Source organism: Oncorhynchus keta, chromosome 37 (genome assembly GCF_023373465.1).
Source record: "Oncorhynchus keta strain PuntledgeMale-10-30-2019 chromosome 37, Oket_V2, whole genome shotgun sequence".
In the NCBI taxonomy this organism is placed as follows: Eukaryota; Metazoa; Chordata; class Actinopteri; order Salmoniformes; family Salmonidae; genus Oncorhynchus; species Oncorhynchus keta.
Genome location: NC_068457.1, coordinates 3,413,870 through 3,435,619, shown reverse-complemented (window position 1 = coordinate 3,435,619; position 21,750 = coordinate 3,413,870). Strand labels below are relative to the sequence as shown.

The 21,750-nt window shown below is 43.0% G+C and overlaps 2 protein-coding genes across 3 annotated transcripts in view; both read right to left on the bottom strand.

The window, feature by feature from the left end:
* LOC118370065 (protein TMEPAI-like) overlaps positions 1-21,750 on the bottom strand; it is a 79,668-nt gene that overhangs the window by 7,168 nt on the left and 50,750 nt on the right. For both annotated transcript variants that reach the window (XM_035754858.2, XM_035754859.2), the window contains exons 2-3: positions 2,290-2,444; positions 580-633 (exon numbers count right to left, since the gene is read on the bottom strand). In XM_035754858.2, coding sequence (XP_035610751.1) covers positions 580-633; positions 2,290-2,444 — 209 coding nt within the window. The remainder of the gene's footprint in view (positions 1-579; positions 634-2,289; positions 2,445-21,750) is intronic.
* Positions 1-21,750, bottom strand: part of LOC127916587 (uncharacterized) — a 184,401-nt gene that overhangs the window by 148,562 nt on the left and 14,089 nt on the right. The window lies entirely within an intron of this gene.

Here is a 21,750-nt window from a genome sequence, read left to right as displayed (position 1 = left end):
ATGCTATGAATGTCAATAAACATTCATAGCCCATCTGCTCTAATATCCAAGGACGAATGCATAATTAATTTCCGGACAAACACAAGTAGTGTTCCCAGGTTCCTGGGTAGGTTCTTTAAGTCTGGGGTTACGGCCCAAATGGCACCCTATTGCCTATACAGTGCACTACTTTTGGGGCCCCAGTCAAAAGTAGTGCACTTTAAAGGGAATAAGGCCCAGACTAGGTCCCTGTGCAGGTCCCTGTGTTTAGGGATGACCCCTATAGACCTAAAGCAGGGGTGGGCAAATGTTTTGGCTCAAGGGCCACATTGGGATTTTGAAGTTGAACGGAGGGTGGCAAAGATTGTTTTGGTAACGATATGTTAGTCAAAATCAATTTGCTGTCAGAAAATGTGCAGTTATTAAAAAATATATAGGTCCATTATCATTCCTACATACTTACTATCTAGTTTTAAATGTTCAAGAGTGGCTTGGTATGTTTTTTTGCCCATTATAATCATTCCCCCCCAAAATAAAAACTCCTGTGGGACGAATTGAATGGGCAGTAGTTTGCCCACTCCCACCCATAATCCACTTTACCTCGCTCATTCCACTGGCGGGCCCTGGGCCATCTGAGGACCACAGACTCCCATCCTGTGAGGAAGAGAGACAGAGAGCATGTATCACGTCAATGTATACCATCTTGTGCCACTAGGTGGAGTTATTCCCTTTCCAGCCAAAGAGCCAACCACAGAGCATAGGGTGGGGGAGATGAGATTAATCCCTGAGCCAATTTGTCTGAACCCAATGGCTAATACTGGAGGACTTCCTGTCCTTTCATTCCTAGCCATGTTCTTTCCACATAGATGGGCTACATGTAGTATTAAAGTGCTCTTCACAGAAGCAATCCCAGACAAACACACAGACTGACACTGACCGAGAGAGAGAGAGAGAGAGAGAGGCGCTCTGTCATCTATGACTCATACCCCCTCCTGCAGAGTACACAGACTTCTGCATAGCTCAAAGGGTTGTGCTCAATTCAGAATTGAATGCCTCATAAATTCCAATTACATTCTTGAATTTGAATCGAAGCAGTAAACAGGATACAAAATTGTAATTTGAATTAAAGGAAATATAATTGAATTCAGTGAAATTCAAATGCCTAGTCTATTCCACATTAGGTGTAAGCCTATTGTATTGAAAAATTTGAATATTCTAAGTTATTATATTTCACAAATCACTTAACTTTTGATCAATATGGGGGAAAGACTACATTTCCCGGAATGCATTAGTTCAGCCCTCAAATTGACCCTAAAGCCTTCAAAAAGAAGCCAAACCAATTAAATTAATGGTGGAAAATTAAATTTACTATTCTAAGCACTGAGGTTAAAATAATATTTGAACATTGTTTTTGGAGTAAAGTGATATATTATTTGGTTTCTTGAAGTGTAACCTGTCAGATTCAATGAAACTCCCATGTTGTATAACTGAGTGGAATTTCATTGAATTGCACTGAATTCAATTCTATGTCCTGTCGCTTAAACTCAAATTCTACATCCTGTGGGGTGTGGCCAATGCAATTCATGAGTTGAATGGGAGTCAATTCCACAATTCTGAATTAAACACAAACCTGATAACACACACACACACCGCATCCTGCCCCATATTTCCTAACAGATGAATGCCGGGCTAGGTGATTCAGCAGCAGTATGTGTTTGTGTGTGATTCAGAAAGCAGCAGTGCAGTCATATGGTTCTGGAGTCTCCAGATCACTGCACTGAGCGATGTGGCAGACATGTGGCAGACAACCTGTCTCCAGTGAGCCTCTGTCTCACAAAGAGACACAAAGAAAGAAACACAGACATCAACACATATACTGTACATAGTATACAGGTCCAACTGGATACCATTGTCTGCTGATCATATGTGTTTGCATTAGTAAAAAATGATCTGCTTTTCTGACATGGCTAGTTTGGGCCTGCCATGATGTCGAAATAGGACCCTGTACTATGGCTTGCCTATTTCCAAGTAGAAACAAGGGTGGTTTTCGTTTCATATTAAGTCTATGCCCTGGTTTGTGTGAAGGCTGTAAAGTAGTCTACATCCTGGTCTGTGTGGAGTAAATGCTGTAAAGGAAAGTTTACTTCCTGGTTTGTGTGGAGGCTATCAAATAAAGTATGTTGCCTGTAAAGATGTGTGGAGCGCTTCTAAAGACTGTAAAATCTATGTCCTGGTATGTGTGGAGGCTGTAAGTCTGTATGAAGACTATAACGTTAGTTTATACAGCCCTGGTCAGGGTAGAGTACTTACAGAGGCCAGTGGTAGGTGGCGTCTGCGGGCCTGGCTGTCCCTGGAGATGAAGGAGCGTTCTGACAGGCGGTAGTGGTTGAGCAGGCAGGTGATCACTACCACCATCACCATCATCACCACAACGATCACCAGGATCTGCACAAACTCCAACTGGGCTGGAGAGAGAAGAGAGAGAGGGGACAGGTTAGAACTAGTGGAAGACGTTCTGATTGTATCGCCTAAGCTTCATCAAAATATCACAGTTTGGAGCAGAGAACCCAAGAGGACAGATACAAGGATATGCACATTGCACAGTTTATTGGGAAAGGGTGTTTGGGACCATGGTAATTGAAGGTCATGACGACTTAATCCGATGTTACGAAACGCAACTAGCATAGCAACTAACTTGTTCTTACTGATTGCATAGAAACCGATATTGTAGAAATGATTTTGTAGCAGGCCATGAGTTTTCACAACTGAAATGTAGGCACGTATGGCCAACTCATTCATAATCTGTCTCAGTTCACTGTATGTTATAACTTGTTGTAGGTTTATCTACATCAATTACAACTACGTAATAAAGCATGAACTAGAGTCAATGTCCGCAACCAGGTGGAAAACAAATTAGCAAAAGTAAACATGTCCCATCCAAATCTCTGTTTAAGCTGTTTTTTGTTGCATATAATATATAATATATGCCATTTAGCAGACGCTTTTATCCAAAGCGACTTACAGTCATGTGTGCATACATTCTACGTATGGGTGGTCCCGGGAATCAAACCCACTATCCTGGCGTTACAAGCGCCATGCTCTACCAACTGTGCTACAGGGCTGCTTCTCAATCCACCACATCCGTCAGCCTTCTGTGGCGGAATGTGGCAGAGCTACAGTGGTGTTTTTCAGACCATGAGACATCCCGAAAATCAGTCGAATGGTTTAGGCTACAAACTAATATCACCCCACTATGGAAAGCTGAGACTCACGAACATGATGGTCTTTTCCGTGCTCTACGACCCCTACAAGCGTCACGGGACTCGTCAGAAGGTGTTACAGCCGACTTGCCAACTTCTGTCTGTAGAATCCGCACGGTTTGGGCGACAGACTAGAATGACCCCACCATGGAAAGCTGAGACTCACAAGCACGTACATGTCGGTTGTTTTGCTCTATGACACCCAAAAGCTTCAGAAGACTAGTCTGAAGATAACCCAGTATCGGTTTCAAAAATGTATGGAAGTAAGGCAATAGTTTTTTAGATATGGGTAAATCATTTATGAAAACTATTTCCTGAGCTTTCTTATATTTCACTTCAAAATATACTTTCTTTTGAAATTTTATTTGACTCGTCGGGGGCATGGACTCTACAAGGTTTCGCAAACGTTTCACAGTTGATTCATGTTGATTTCAATGCTTCCCACAGTTTGTCAGGTTGGCTGGATGTCCTTTGGATGATGGACCAGTCTTGACACACATGGGAAACTTTTGAAAGTGAATAACCCAGCAGAGTTTCAGTTCTTAACACAAACCATACCCCGTTCACCCTCTGAATGGCACATATACACAATCTATGTCTCAAATCTTAAAAATCCTTCTTTAACCTGTTTCCTTCCCTCTATCTACACTGATTGAAGTGGATTTAACAGGTGACATCAATAAGGGATCATAGATTTCACCTGCATTTACCTGGTAAGTCTATGTCATGGAAAGAGCAGGTGTCCTTAATGTTTTGTACACTTGGTATGACCATCTTAAAACAATTCCTTATGTTAGCTTTGCAGACTCTAGGGCAGGGATGGGCAACTGGCCCGCAGATCAATTTCCAAAGGGGCGGGGGGACTCAGTTGGGGTCTCAACTTAATGTTAAAAATTAGAATAGTAGTGCATCAGTAGTTGTTTTCTTACGTCAGTCACTGACAGTCACTCAATGAGCCTATGTCAGCAACAACAACAAAAGATTGATAAGTTAGTCTAGCGGCCAGATATCTAAACTTGTAGTAATCATGGTTGAATTACCGACCGGGGGCCCCCAACCAATATCATGTTAAGAACTGCTAACATTTATCCACACCTACTGGCAAAATGGCTGCCGTTTTACGGGCTCCTAGCCAACTGTACTATTTTGTGTTTATTTCTCTTTGTTGCTGCTATTTCTCTTTGTTGCTGCTACCGTCTCTTATGACCGAAAATAGCTTCTGGACTTTAGAACAGCAATTACTCACCTTAAACTGGACAAAGATTTTTTTTCTATAATGAGTCCGACGCGAAGGATATACTGCTTTGTCAAGACAAGGCCCAAATCCCAGTCATCAGCGTCAAGAAAAGATGGAGAAAAAAGGGGAGAATGGCGGGGTGCATTGTAAGAATTCACAGACCAGTAGGTAAACCACCACCCTCTGTATTATTGGCCAACGTGCAATCATTGGAAAACAAACTGGAGAATCTATGATTAAGACTATCCTACCAACAGGACGTTAAAAACGGTAATATCTTATGTTTCACCGAGACGTGGCTGAAAGACGACATGGATAATATAGAGCTGGCTGGCTTCTCCGTGCATCAGCAGGACAGAGCAGTTACGTCTGTTAAGACGAGGGGCGGGGGTGTGTGTCTATTTGTCAATAACTGCTGGTGTGCAATGTTTAATATTAAAGACGTCTTGCGGTATTACTTGCCTGAGGTAGAATAACTCATGATAAGCTGTAGACCACACTGCCGGGGCAGCAGCATAGCCTAGTGATTAGAGTGTTGGACTAGGAACCGAAAGGTTGCAAGATCAAATCCCTGAGCTGACAAGGTACAAAATCTGTCGTTCTGCCCCTGAACAAGGCAGTTAACCCACTGTTCCTAGGCTGTCATTGAAAATAAGAATTTGTTCTTAACTGACTTGCCTAGTTAAATAAAGGTAAAATACATACATATATATATATATATATATATATTTTTTTTAAAGACCACACTATCTACAAAGAGTTCTCATCTATATTATTTGTAGCCCTCTATTAACCACCACAAACTGATGCCGGCACTAAGACTGCACTCAAAGAGGTGTATACGGCCATAAGCAAACAAGAAATTGCTCATCCAGAAGTGGCGCTCCTAGTGGCCGGGGACATTAATGCAGGCAAACTTAAAACCGCTTTACCTAATTTCTACCAGCATGTCATATGTCCAACCAAAGGAAAAAAAACACTAGACCACCTGTACTCCACACACAGAGACGCATACAAAGCTCTCCCTCGCCATCCATTTGGCAAATCTGACCATAATTCTATCATCCTGATTCTGCTTAAAAGCTAAAACTAAAGCAGGAAGTACCAGTGACTTGTGCAATACGAAATTGGTCAGATGACACGGATGCTACACTACATGACTGTTTTGCTAGCACAGACTAGAATATGTTCCGGGATTCATCCAATGGCATTGAGGAGTATACCACCTCAGTAACCGGCTTCATCAATAAGTGCATTGACGGCGTCATCCCCACAGTGACCGTACGTACATTTCCCAACCAGAAGCCATGGATTACATACAACATCCGCACCAAGCTAAAGGCTAGAGCTGCTGCTTTCAAGGAGCGGGACACTAATCCGGATGCTGATAAGAAATCCTGCTACGCCCTCGGGGCGAAACAACAAATAGGCAAAGCGTCAATACAGGGCTAAGATTGAATCCTACTACACCGGCTCTTGATGCTCGTCGGCTGTGGCAGGGCATGAAAACTATTATGGACTACAAAGGGAAAGCCGTGAGCTGCCCAGTGACGCAAGCCTACCAGATGAGCTAAATGCCTTTTAAACTTGCTTCAAGGCAAGCAACACTGCATAAGAGCACCAGGTGTTCTGGACGATTGTGTGAGCTAGACCTTTAAACAGGTCAACATTCACAAAGCTGCGTGGCCAGACGAATTACCAGGACATGGACTCAAAGCATGCGCAGAACAACTGGCAAGTATCTTCATCGAAATGTTCAACCTCTCCCTGACCAAGTCTGTAATACCTACATGTTTCAAACAGAGTCTGTAATACCTACATGTTTCACACAGCTTTGTGAATGTTGACATAGTTCTTGTGCCCAAGAAAGCGAAGGTAACCTGCCTAAATGATTTCCGCCCCATAGTACTCACGTCGGTAGCCATGAAGTGCTTTGAAAGGCTGGTCATGGCTCACGTCAACACCCATCATCCCAGAAACCCTGGACCCACTCCAATTCGCATACCGCCCCAACAGGTCCACGGATGACGCAATCTCAATTGTACTCCACTCTGCCCTTTCCCACCTGGTCAAAAGGAACACATATTTGAGAATGCTGTTCATTGACTACAGCTCAACGATCAACACCATAGTACCCACAAAGCTCATCACTAAGCTAAGGACCTGGGACTAAACACCTCCCTCTGCAACTGGATCCTGGACTTCCTGACGGGCCGCCCACTGGTGGTAAGGGTAGGCAACACACACATGTGGCACACTGATCCTCATCCTGGGCCCTTCCTGTGCTTAGTCTGTATACTTCTGGCCCTTCTTTGGACACTGTGTTAACAAACCTCCAGACAAGCTTCAATGTCATTCAACTCTCTGGTCACCATAGCAGCACCCACTCGTAGCACGAGCTCCAGCAGGTATATCTCACTGGTCACCCCCAAAGCCAATTCCTCCTTTGGTAGCCTTTCCTTCCAGTTCTCTGCTGCCAATGACTGGAACGAACTGCAAAAATCACTAAAGCTGAAGACTCATATCTCCCTCACTAGCTTTAAGCAACAGCTGTCAGAGCAGCTCACAGATCACTGCACCTGTACATAGCCCATCTATAAACAGCCCATCTATCTACCTCATCCCCATTCTGTATTTATTTATTTATCTTGCTCTTTTGCACCCCAGTATCTCTACTTGCACATTCATCTTCTGCACATCTACAATTCCAATGTTTAATTGCTATATTGTAATTACTTCTCCACCATGGCCTATTTATTACCATAACTCCCTTATCTTACCTGATTTGCACTCACTGTATATATACTTTTTTTCTACTGTATTATTGACTGTATGTTTTGTTTATTCCATGTGTAACTCTGTGTTCTTCTATGTGTCAAATTGCTATACTTTATCTTGGCCAGGTCGCAGTTGCAAATGAGAACTTGTTCTCAAGTAGCCTACCTGGTTAAATAAAGGTGAAATATATATATATTTTTAAATATATTAGTCGCCAAACCCACTGGCTCCAGGTCATCTATAAGTCTTTGCTAGGTAAAGCCCAGCCTTATCTCAGCTCACTAGTCACCACAGCAGCACCCACCCACAGCACGTGCTCCAGCACGTATATTTCACTGGTCACCCCCAAAGCCAATTCATCCTTTGGCCGCCTTTCCTTACAGTTCTCTGCTGCCAATGACTGAAATGAATTTCAAAAATCTCTGAAGCTGAAGACTCATATTTCCCTCACTAACTTTAAGCATCATCTGTCAGAGCAGCTTACAGATCGCTGCACATAGCCCATCTGTAAATAGCCCACCCAACTCCCTCATCCCAATATTGTTATTTATTTTTTGCTCCTTTGCACCCCAGGATCTCTACTTGCACATTCATCTTCTGCACATCTATCACTCCTGTGTTTAACTTCTAAATTGTAATTATTTTGCCACTATAGCCTATGTATTGCCTTTACCTCCCTTATCCTACCTCCTTTGCACACACTGTATATATACAGTCAATAATACATTATAAAAAGTATGTTTGTTTATTCTCTGTGTTGTTTATGTCGCACTGCTTTGCTTTATCTTGGCCAGGTTGCAGTTGTAAATGAGAACTTGTTCTCAAATGGCCTACCCGGTTAAATAAAAAAATATATAACATTAGTCCCCTCCTGTACTCCCTGTTCACCCACGACTGTGTGGCCAAGCACGACTCCAACGCAATCATTATGTTTGCTGACGACAACAGTGGTAGGCCTGATCACCGACAACAATGAGACGGCCTATAGGGAGGAGGTCAGAGAACTGGCAGTGTGGTGCCAGGACAACAACTTCTCCATCAATGTGAGCAAGACAGTGGAGCTGATCGTGGAGTATATGAAAAGGAGGGCCGAACAGGCCCCCATTAACATCGACTGGGCTGAAGTGGTGCGGGTCGAGAGTTTCATGTTCCTTGGTGTTCACATCACCAACAAACTATCATGGTCCAAACACACCAAGACAGTTGTGAAGAGGGCATCTGACCATAAGGCGCTACAGAGGGTAGTGCGTATGGGCCAGTACATCACTGGGGCCAAGCTTCCTGAAATCCAGGACCTATATACTTGGCGGTGTCAGAGGAAGGCCCAAAGAATTGTCAAAGATTCCAGTCACCCAAGTCATAGACTTTGCTACCGCATGGCCAAGTAGGACCAAAAGGCTCCTTAACAGCTTCTACCGCATAGCCATAAGACTGCTGAACAATCAAATGGCCACCCGGACTACCCCCTGTATATAGCCTCATTACTGTTATGTAAATCTTGCGTTAGTTTTTGATTTTATTACATTTAGATTTTATTTAGTTTATTTTCTAAATATTTTCTTAACTCTATTTCTTCAACTGCATTGTTGGTTAAGGGCTTGTAAGTAAGCATTACACGGTAAGGTCTACCTACACCTGTTGTATTCGGCACATGTGACAAATAAAATGTTATTTAATTTGATTGGCTGCTTCCAGTGAAAAGTTTGTTATTTACTTCCTGGAAAATACCAACAGAATCCATTAAAATCAAAGCACATGTATTTGTCACATGCGCCGAATACAACAGGTGTAGGTAGACCTCACTGTGAAATGTTTAATGTCTTATGTTTGAATATCACCAGTGATCATCACCATAGTGATACACGCCAAAAGGTGTTTGTGTACAGTATGTTTGTGCCTGTGCGTCTCTGTTTGTCTTTCTGTCTGTGCATGTGAAGTGAAAAGAGTGAAGTTAGTGGTCCGCTTAGAGGCTCTATTGATCCTGGGGCGATGGGAGCTCTTTTCCCCAGCAGAGTTCACAACAGTGTCGATGCAGACAGACAGAACAATCTTTGTTTGGAGACAGGGCAGGACAGCCTGACCTTCCCCTCCCCCATGTGACCCCAGACAGACGGAGCACGCACGCACGCACGCACGCACGCACGCACACACGCACACACACACACACTAACTCAGACACACTTTGTGACACTTCAGCAGTCAGAGAGAAAGAGTGAGAGAAAGTTTACGGATAGCCCTACATAAAAAACCCAGCAGGGACATTTGTCCCAAGCAACTACTTCCATCAAACACAGACAGCCTAACTAAACAGATAAGCAAAGCATAAGATAACACAGTAGCTTCCTCTGTGAAACAGTCTAACCTATTCTATTCAAGATGACAAAGAGACCAAGCTATGCAAAGAGTGTGCACATAACCCAGATACTGAAATGCTCTCGCAGGCTAGACAGACTTGATAATAGTTTGTTGCAAAATTCCATAACTCTTACCAGCAACTATTACACAATGTTGTCTGACTTGCAACTGTATTCAAGGAGAGTTTGCCATCCTCAGACATCAACAAAGGCTTTTATCGCAGTAGCTAAACACAGACAACCACACAATTGGAGAATAAACTGAAATTCGAGAAAGTCTAGAAAATGAGCACAGACTCATCGCGTTACACTTTTGACTTGGGAATAAAAACTACAAATGCATTATGAACTTTACACAATCATTAAAATACAAGATACACAAATAGTAAAATCCCCAATCCAAGAATGCACAACTCACCGCTACATGGAGTTTGAACACAGTGAGAGTGGTGGTGGGGGCCTCCTGAAACCGGCTGCATCGTGTTACCTACTAATACCTGAACTTTGGTGAGCGAGATGACACACACACTGCGACTCACAAAAGTCTGCAGCCTTGTCCCCACTTTTTCTCACACACATTCCTCGACAGACACAACAGCTGACTTCCTGCAACCCCCCTCCCTCTCGCTCACAAATATGGGGGGCAAGTAGAGGGAGGAGGCAAGGAAAGAGAACAAACAGACCTCCTTTTCCAGAGGGAGAGAGTGGGTTAGGGGGAGTGGTAGGACAGACCACAGAAAGACAGATGGGTCAAAGATGGAGGGGATAATGATATGAGAAAGACTGAAAGAGAGGGATGAGGAGGGTGAAAAAAGGACAGCTCCAATGTGGCCCAAGCCATTGAGTCTAGCCTGTTTTTTTTTGATTGAGTTAATTTTACTTGAAATATGAGAGAAAGGAAATGACCAGAATTACCACTGCAAAGCACATTCCTATACATTTAATAATTTACTGTAAATTACACTTCTTCATAACACATTTATTTACAACCTTAAATACACAAACCTGCAGATAATACAAAAGTATGTTACTAGTATTCCTCAAGTTATTAAAGTCAACAGTTATGGAAAAGAAACACAAAGGCCACATTTTGTTGTGTTACAGCCTGAATTTAAAATGGATTCAATTGAAATGTTGTGTCACTGACCTACACACAATACCCCATAAGGTCAAAGTGGAATTATGTTTTTACAATTAAATAAAAGACGAAACGCTGAAATGTCTTGAGTCAATAAGTATTCAACACCTTTATGGCAAGCCTGAAAATTTGCTTAACAAGTCACGTAATAAGTTGCATGGACTCACTCTGTGTGCAATAATAGTGTTTAACATTTTTGAATGACTACCTCATCTCTGTACCCCACACATACAATAATTGTAAAGGTCTTCTCAGTCGAGCAGTGAATTGCAAACACAGATTCAACCACAAAGACCAGGGAGGTTTTCCAATAAAAGGCATCAATTGGTAGATGAAAAAAAAAAGACAAAAACAGACATTGAATATCCCTTTTAGCATGGTGAAGATATCAATACACCCAGTCACTACAGAGAAACAGGCGTCATTCCTAACTCAGTTGCTGGAGAGGAAGGAAACCATGAGGCCAACGGTGACTTTAAAACAGGGATAGGAGAAACACAGGCTGGATCAACAAGATTGGAGTTACTCCACAATACTAACCTAAATGACAGAGTGAAAAGAAGGAAGCCTGTACAGAATACAAATATTACAAAACATGCATCATGTTTGCAATAAGACACTACAGTAAAACTGCAGAAAAAAATTGGCCAAGAAATTAACTTTGTCTTTATTACTTTATTTATTTAACTTTATGTCCTCAGTACAAAGCGTTATGTTTGGGGCAAATCCAACACAACACTGAGTACCACTCTTCATATTTTCAAGCATGGTGGTGGCTGCATCATGTTATGGGTATGCTTGTCATTGGTAAGGACTAGGGAGTTTTTTTTTTGATAAAAACAAAGATAATGGCTCGGTCTGCTTTCCACCAGACACTGCGAGAGAAATTCACCTTTCAACAGGACAATAACATAAAACACAAGGCCAAATATATACTGGAGATGCTTACCAAGATAATATTGAATGTTCCGGAGTGGCCTAGTTATAGGACCACATCGCAGTGCCCACTGGCTTGCTTTCTCCCTTTCTTCACCCCCCTCCCTAGGCCCCCTCTCTCCCTATCCAGCTGGGCTTCAGCTCTCCAGCCCAAACACTCAGTCTCCCCCCCTTGGGGGTTCCATAGACAGAGCCAAATGATATTATGTAGAATCCAGGGACATGGTGTTATTGGGTACCCTATATCATAGGCTAGGCTTACATCATATCAGAGGCTATATATCAAAGCAACAATGAAGCCAGCTACATCGTCTACAACCAACATTGTGTCTTGTGAGAAGTCGTTTTGTGTTGTTATTAATTTACATTTTTATTTGATTTATTACGAACCCCATTAGTCGATACCAATACCAATGGAGAAAGCTGTAAAGACATTACAGACAAAATACTTTACAACCGACATAGAAAATGGACTACTGGAAGTGCATTATTGTATCTATCGTTTCTGGATCATTTGAACAGACGAACCATTGCATGAGAGAAGTAATATTGTTATGAGAAAGGCAAACGAAATGGAAGTTGTTCATCTTATTGTTGATTCAGCCGCGCTCCCCTTCATGCTCCTGAATGGCTTATCTTGAGGAATGCAAATGCAAATGTTTTTGGAGTCTGGTCCAGGGATGGTTGTTATCCCATAATATCCGGGTGCAGTTGGACCTGCAAACTGTATTGCTGGGGATTTGAAGGGCCACAGTCAGTCAATGGGAAATATCATTGTGCTCTTGGGTAAAAATTATATTTTTAGGGTTTATTTTTTCAGAATAAATGTTGCAGATGGGGAGGTGTGAGTCTCTAGTAAGACACCATGGGAGAATGGAGAGATGTATTCTGAGAGGAAATGGTAGAATGACGATTTATTGGGAAACATGGGTTGATCTGTGGCTGTCTGAAGGGTGGAGTTGAAGAGTGTTGGAATAATTATATAAATGAATGTACAATATAAATGTTTGAGTTCCTCTAAATCAGGAGTGAGGGTGGGGATGGGATTATTGTATGTTTTGCTTTCGCTATTTATGTTTTATGGTTTGGTTTCATGCTGTGAGCGGTCTGTCTTCTGGTCGTGGTAGTTATGGGTGCGCTCGCTTCCATGCCGGCCTGGACGACAGGTGGAGCTTGGTTTTCCCCTACATTAGAAAATCCCTTTGGGCTGGGAGCAGGGCCTTGCTTTGCCGGCATCTCTGGGAAGGTGGGAGCGAACGCTCACCCTGACCAGAGCACCTACGGATAGTAGCGGACATTTTTATTGTATGTGTATTGTATAGTATTTTATTGTTCTTTTAAAGAATAATAAATAAATAATATTACGTATACAGTGCCTTCTGAAAGTATTCAAACACCTTGACTATTTACACATTTTGTTTCGTTACAGCTTCATTTTAAAATGAATGACAAAGCAAAAACAGGCTTTTAGAAATGTTAGAAAATGTATTAAAAATTAAAAACAAAAACTTTATTTACATACAGTACCAGTCAAAAGTTTGGACACACCTTCTCATTCAAGGGTTATTCTTTGTTTTGACTATTTTCTACATTGTAGAAAAACAGTGAAGTCATCAAAACTATGAAATACCACACATGGAATAATGTATTAACCACAAAAGTGTTGAACAATGGCAAGAACAGCTCAAATAAGAAAAGAGAAACGACAGTCCAATATTACTTTAAGACATGTAGGTCAGTCAATCCTGAAAATTTCAAGAACTTCTGAAAGTGCAGTCAGAAAAACCATCAAGCGCTATGATGAAACTGCCTCTCATGAGGATAGCCGAAAGGAAGACCCAGAGTTACCTCTGCTGCACAGGATAAGCTCAATTACCAGCCTCAGAAATTGAAGCCCAAATAAATGCTTCAGAGTTCAAGTAACAGACACATCTCAACATCAACTTTTCAGAGGAGACTGCATGAATCAGGCCTTCGTGGTCGAATTGCTGCAAAGAAACCACTACTTACCACTACTTACCCTAGTAAAACTGACTATCCTACCGACTTCGGCGATGTCATCTACAAAATAGCTTCCAAAACTCTACTCAGCAAACTGGATGCAGTTTATCACAGTGCCATCCGTTTTGTTACTAAAGCACCTTATACCATCCACCACTGCGACCTGTATGCTCTAGTCAGCTGGCCCTCGCTACATATTCATCGCCAGAACCACTGGCTCCAGGTCATCTACAAGTCCATGCTAGGTAAAGCTCCGCCTTATCTCAGTTCACTGGTCACGATGGCAACACCCATCCGTAGCGCGCTCCAGCAGGTGTATCTCACTGATCATCCCTAAAGCCAACACCTCATTTGGCCGCCTTTCGTTCCAGTTCTCTGCTGCCTGTGACTGGAACGAATTGCAAAAATCGCTGAAGTTGGAGACTTTTATCTCCCTCACTAACTTCAAACATCTGCTATCTGAGCAGCTAACCGATCGCTGCAGCTGTACATAGTCTATTGGTAAATAGCCCACCCATTTTCACCTACCTCATCCCCATACTGTTTTTATTTATTTACTTTTCTGCTCTTTTGCACACCAATATCTCTACCTGTACATGACCATCTGATCATTTATCACTCCAGTGTTAATCTGCAAAATTGTAATTATTCGCCTACCTCCTCATGCCTTTTGCACACAATGTATATATACTCCCCTTTTTTTTCTACTGTGTTATTGACTTGTTAATTGTTTACTCCATGTGTAACTCTATGTTGTCTGTTCACACTGCTATGCTATATCTTGGCCAGGTCGCAGTTGCAAATGAGAACTTGTTCTCAACTAGCCTACCTGGTAAAATAAAGGTGAAATATAAAAATAAAAAATCTCATATGTATATACTGTACTCGATACCATCTACTGCATCTTGCCTATGCCGCTCTGTACCATCACTCATTCATATATCTTTATGTACATATTCTTTATCCCTTTACACTTGTGTGTGTATAAGGTAGTAGTTTTGGAATTGTTAGTTAGATTACTCGTTGGTTATTACTGCATTGTCGGAACTAGAAGCACAAGCATTTCGCTACACTCGCATTAACTTCTGCTAACCATGTGTATGTGTGAAAAATACATTTGATTTGATGCAGATTTTGCCATCTCCTCTTGGCTGCTTAGTACCCTCTCACAGTGCCCTAGCACAGCTCTAATAGCAGTAATCCGCACAGTCCACCTTGTTGGACATAGGGGTTTCAGGGTGGTCCGATTTGTATCTTTGGACGTGGCAATTGATTCAAACATGCTCTTAAACTTTCCTGACTGGCCATAGAGGACACCTAACTGATGGACCCAGGAAAGGGAATTCCGGATGAGTGGGGAGGCTGAGCAGCCAGCCTGTGTAATCAGATTCACATAGTGTGCTCCACAATGGACATAGAGGGCTAATGGTTGCTGCCTCCTCACAATTGCCTGTGCACCTGTGTATTTTCCCGCCATGTTTGAGGCACCATTGTAACTCTGCCCACATAAGCCAGACATGGGCAAATTGAGTCTCAACAACACATCAGTTGCCACTTTCGCAATGCCCTCGCCTGTTGTCTCCGACACCCTGTATAGCCCAATAAACTCCTCGTGAGGGACAAGGTCATGGTCAACATAACACAGACAGACACTCTCCTGTTCAGCACCAGAGACATCTTGAGTACCATCAACAATTAATGAAAATTGTACAATCGGAAGAGACCTAATCTCAGCTGCAATACCTCAAATGACTGTATTGGCCATGATGTTCAGAATTTCATTCTGTGCTTTGGGGCCTGTGTACATTGTGGTACGCTCTGTTAACCACTTCAGTAAAATGAGATCATCCTCTTCTGCCCTAAGTTTCAAACGCTGGTATAAATTCCCACTGTCATCCGTGTGGCCTCTAAAGGCTTGTCCCTGTCTTACTACATGCCGCACCAAACTTTTAACAATTTTCATTTAGCAAGCAATGCATACATTCTACGTATGGGTGGTCCCGTCCCCACTACCTGGCGTCAAGCGCCATGCTTTAGCCACAGAAGGACCACATTTTCATCAAGCAATGCTGGTCCTCCTTCTGTTTATATAACTGGACACTGATTGGATTTAGCTGGTGTGCTGCTACAGTTACAAAGTGGCGGTGGGTTTGGCAGTTTTGATGTGCTGTGAATTTTTCAATGGCCTAAATCCTGCACTAATGAAGTCAGCATCTGCTCTTTGGCCAAAAGATGGCTGGCTTGAAAACCCGTGGCTACAGTGAAAACACAACACTCCTTTTATTGATGGATTATAATGTAGCCAGGGGAAATCGCGAAACCATCTCTCTTGAAACGTCAACACTCTGTTGGCAAGAGTTTGTGGTTCTATAAATAGTGGGTGTGGCTGATATGGTTTTGTGCCATCACTGAGGTAACTGGACAATGCTCTGCCACTGTTCCCAATACGGGTGCTGCTGGCAACAAGGGTGACACCTGGTCCTGCCGTGGCTGTGACACTGTTCTCTGAAGTCTCTCTCCGTGGCTCTTTCCCTTTCACCACCCTCACTGACTCACAGTTTGTCTCCTAGAAAATAAATAAGGTGTTAGCAGTCCTCCTATCTACCGGTACCCAAAACTACACAATTAATCACAACAGCAATACCATTGCCTTAAACAAATGTTTAACTGTCTGGCGTGTTGTTGGTGTTGGACTGTCTGGCGCCCCTGTGTGCCACAAATAGGCAAGTGGTGATAATCTGCAAAATTGTAATTATTCGCCTACCTCCTCATGCCTTTTGCACACAATGTACAGTGGGGCAAAAAAGTATTTAGTCAGCCACCAATTGTTTAAGTTCTCCCACTTAAAAAGATGAGAGAGGCCTGTAATTTTCATCATAGGTACACTTCAACTACGACAGACAAAATGAGAAAAAAAATCCACAAAATCACATTATGGTGGAAAATAAGTCAGAGGCCGAGCCTTCTCTTGTCTCTACTCCTCCTGTTACGGGTCTGAGACGCCGAAGCTTCCCACCATTAGCTCTGACAAATTGAAAACCCTAGTCATTGGGGACTCCATTTACCCGCAGTATTAGACTTAAAACGAATCATCCAGGGGGGGGCAGGGCTACTGACGTTAAGGCTAATCTGAAGATGGTGCTGGCTAAAGCTAAAACTGGCAAGTGTAGAGAGTATAGAGATATTGTTATCAACGTCGGCACCAAGTGCAACATAGCTTCAGCCTGTAAATCAGCTAGAAAGATGGGTCGGCATCGAATAATTGTCTCTGGGCCCCCTCCCAGTTAGGGGGAGTGATGGGCTCTACAACAGAGTCTCACAACTCAATCGCTGGTTGAAAACTGTTTTCTGCCCCTCCCAAAAGATAGAATTTGTAGATAAGTGGCCCTCTTTCTGGGACTCACACACAAACAGGACCAAGCCTGGCCTGTTGAGGAGTGACATACTCCATCCTAGCTGGAGGGGTGCTCTCATAACTCCTCTCGCTCCACAATGAAATAGGGTGCAGGCCAGGCAGCAGGCTGTTAGCCAGCCTGCCAGCTTAGTGGAGTCTGCCACTAGCACAGTCAGTGTAGTCAGCTCAGCTATCCCCATTGAGACCGTGTCTGTGCTCGACCTAGGTTGTGCAAAAATAAACATGGTGGTGTTCGCCTTAGCAATCTCACTAGAATAAAGACCTCCTCCATTCCTGCCATTATTGAAAGAGATCGTGATACCTCACATTTCAAAATAGGGCTACTTAATGTTAGATCCCTCATTTCAAAGGCAGTTATAGTCAATGAACTGATCACTGATCATAATCTTGATGTGATTGGCCTGACTGAAACATGGCTTAAGCCTGATGAATTTACTGTGTTAAAATGAGGCCTCACCTCCTGGTTACACTCGTGACCATATCCCCCGTGTATCCCGCAAAGGCGGAGGTGCTGCTAACATTTACGATAGCAAATTTCTATTTACAAACCCCCCCCCGACGTTTTCGTCTTTTGAGCTTCTAGTCATGAAATCTATGCAGCCTACTCAATCACTTTTTATAGCTACTGTTTACAGGCCTCCTGGGCCATATACAGCATTCCTCATTGAGTTCCCTGAATTCCTGTCGGACCTTGCAGTCATAGCAGAAAATATGCACATTTTTGGTGATTTTAATATTCACATGGAAATGTCCACAGACCCACTCCAAAAGGCTTTTGGAGCCATCATCGACTCAGTGGGTTTTGTCCAACATGTCTCTGTACCTAGATTTGTCCCATGGAATAAATGTTGTGGATCTTAATGTTTTTCCTCGTGTTTCTGGACTATCGGACCACCATTTATTACGTTTGCAATCGCAACATATAATCTGCTCAGACCCCAACCAAGGAGCATCAAAAGTCATGCTATTATTTGATGCCCGTCCAGACTCCCTCTGCCTATACTGTCGCAAAGCTAACTAAAAAGCAGCATTCCCCAAGAGAGGATCGCTTTCACTTTTCACAGCAATAATAAATTCTTTGAGGAAAAGATCATGATCATTAGAAAGAAAATGATGGACTCCTCTTTAAATCTGTGTATTTCTCCAAAGATCAGTTGTCCTGAGTCTGCACAACTCTGCCAGGACCTAGGATCAAGAGACACTAAAGTGGTTTAGTACTATATCTCTTGACACAATGATGAAAAAAAGCATGGTCTCAAACCCTCAAGCTGCATACTGGACCCTATTCGAACTAAACTACTGAAAGAGCTGCTTCCTGTGCTTGGCCCTCCTATGTTGAACATAATAAACGGCTCTCTATCCACCGGATGTGTACCAAACTCACTGAAAGTGGCAGTAATAAAGCCTCTCTTGAAAAAGCCAAACCTTGATCCAGAAAATATCTTAAAAGCTATCGGCCTATATCAAATCTTGAATTCCTCTCAACATTTTTAGAAAAGCTGTTGTGCAGCAACACACTGCCTTCCTGAAGACAAACAATGTATACGAAATGCTTCAGTCTGGTTTTAGACCCCATAATAGCACTGAGACTGCACTTTTGAAGGTGGTAAATGACCTTTTAATGGCGTCAGACCGAGGCTCTGCATCTGTCATCGTGCTCCTAGACCTTAGTTCTGCTTTTGATACCATATATCACCACATTCTCTTGGAGAGATTGGAAACCCAAATTGGTCTACAGGGACAAGTTCTGGCCTGCATTAGATCTTATCTGTCGGAAAGATATCGGTTTGTCCTCTGACAAATCAACTGTAAATTTCGGTGTTCCCCGTTGTAGGACCATTTTGTTTTCACTATATATTTTACCTCTTGGAGATGTCATTCGAAAACATAATGTTATCTTTCACTGCTATGCGGATGACACACAGCTGTACATTTCAATGAAACAATGTGAAGCCCCAAAATTGCCCTCGCTAGAAGCCTGTGTTTCAGACATAAGGAAGTGGATGGTTGAAAACTCTCTACTTTTAAACTCGGACAAAACAGAGATGCTTGTTCTAGGTCCCAAGAAACAAAGAGATATTCTGATGAATCTGACAATTAATCTTGATGCTTGTACAGTAGTCTCAAATAAAACTGTGAAGGACCTCGGCGTTACTCTGGACGCTGATCTCTCTTTTGACGAACATATCAAGACTGTTTCAATGACAGCTCTTTTCCATCTCCGTAACATTGCAAAAATCAGAAACTTTCTGTCCAAAAATGAATCCATGCTTTTGTTACTTCTAGGTTAGACTACTGCAATGCTCTCCTTTCCGGCTACCCGGATAAAGTGCTAAATAAACTTCAGTTAGTGCTAAATTCGGCTGCTAGAATCCTGACTAGAACCAGAACTCCAGTGCTAGCCTCCCTACACTGGCTTCCTGTTAAGGCAAGGGCTGATTTCAAGGTTTTACTGCTAACCTACAAAGCATTACATGGGCTTGCTCCTACCTATCTTTCCGATTTGGTCCTGCCGTACATATCACAAGATGCAGGCCTCCTAATTGTCCCTAGAATTTCTAAGCAAACAGCTGGAGGCAGGGCTTTCTCCTATAGAGCTCCTACCCATGTGAGAGACGCAGACTTGGTCTCAACCTTTAAGTCTTTACTGAAGACTCATAATATACTCATGTCTTCAGTAGGTCATATGATTGAGTGTAGTCTGGCCCAGGAGTGTGAAGGTGAAAGGAAAGGCTCTGGAGCAACGAACTGCCCTTGCTGTCTCTGCCTGGCCGGTTCCCCTCTCTCCACTGGGATTCTCTGCCTCTAACCCTATTACAGGGGCTGAGTCACTGGCTTACTGGTGCTCTTCCATTCCGTCCCCAGGAGGGGTGCATCACTTGAGTGGGTTGAGTCACTGACGTGATCTTTCTATCTGGGTTGGCGCCCCCCTTGGGTTGTGCCGTGGCGGAGATCTTTTTGGGCTATACTCGGCCATGTCTCAGGATGGTAAGTTGGTGGTTGAAGATATCCCTCTTCCCGCAAAGTGGGTGGGGTTATCTCCTGCCTGTTTGGCCCTGTCCGGGGGTATCATCGGATGGGGCCACAGTGTCTCCTGACCCCTCCTGTCTCAGCCTCCAGTATTTATGCTGCAGTAGTTTAGATGTCGGGGGGCTGGGGTCAGTCTGTTATATGTGGAGTACTTCTCCCGTCTTATCTGGTGTCCTGTGTGAATTTAAGTATGCTCTCTCTCTCTCTCTCTCTCTCTCTCTCTCTCTCTCTCTCTCTCTCTCTCTCTCTCTCTCTCTCTCTCTCTCTCTCTCTCTCTCTCTCTCTCTCTCTCTCTCTCTCTCTCTCTCTCTCTCTCTCTCTCTCTCTCTCTCTCTCTCTCTCTCTCTCTCTCTCTCTCTCTCTCTCTCTCTCTCTCTCTCTCTCTCTCTCTCTCTCTCTCTCTCTCTCTCTCTCTCTCTCTCTCTCTCTCTCTCAGAGGACGTGAGCCTAGGACCATGCCTCAGGACTACCTGGCATGATGACTCCTTGCTGTCCCCAGTCCACCTGGCCGTGCTGCTGCTCCAGTTTTAACTGTTCTGCCTGCGGCTATGGAAACAGTCCTGTATGGTGAAAACACTAACACAGGATACAACCACCCACAAAACACAATAGAAAACAGGCTACCTAAATATGGCTCCCAATCAGAGACTGACACCTGCCTCTGATTGAGAACCATACTAGGCCAAACACATAGAAATATAACAACAGAACAAAACATAGAAAAACAACATAGAATGCCCACTCCAACTCACGCCCTGACCAACTAAAATAAAGATAAATAAATAAAGGAACTAATGTCAGAACGTGACATACACCTGCATTGCTTGCTGTCTGGGTTTTTGGCTGGGTTTCTGTACAGCACTTTGAGATATCAGCTGATGTAAGAAGGGTTATATAAATCAATCTGAAGGGCAGCATTTATTCCAGTTCAAAATAGTTTGTGCTGCTTTCCCCTCTTGTAACAATTGCTCAACGAGTCTATGACCACAGTTGCATGATTTTTTTGTTGTTGTTTTGAATCACCCGGCCCCCAAAAGGTCTATGCACTTCTCATCCAAAACAGTTTGGAACAGAAAGTACATATATTATGAAGACATTTTATGAAGTTATGTTCATTTTAGTCTTTGGCAAGGTTTTTTTTTTTCAGCTGTTCGTGCAGAAAGTCTACGCCCCTTCCTTGGTCATTGGTCAACAGTCTTCAAGTGTTTGTTGTCATTCAACAATAGATGACTCGTTTTACATTTTAGTTTGATGAAAAATTGTATGACTAAGATCTCCTCAGTAAAAAACAGATGGACAAACAGTACCTTTTCTCATTTTTCAAACAAAAGTATTTTAAGGGAGTAAGCGAGCGCACTCGTTCGGTGTTAGGTGCATGCCAAACCGAAGCATGCCGAGGCCTTTAGTCGTGGGAAGTTGGGAGTGGCCAGATAGCAGATTGTGTGTGTGTGTGTGTACAATGAAGGGTGGGGGTTATCAGTCTGTAAAACTGTCTGTTCACATGGGCAGGAAGGAGGGGTGTGTGTGCTCATGTCTGTGTGTGTCTGTGACAGAGGGGGTTGTAGATGAGAAAAGACTGTGTTGAAAGGGGTTGCAATGCTCAGAGCAGACAGGGCACGTTT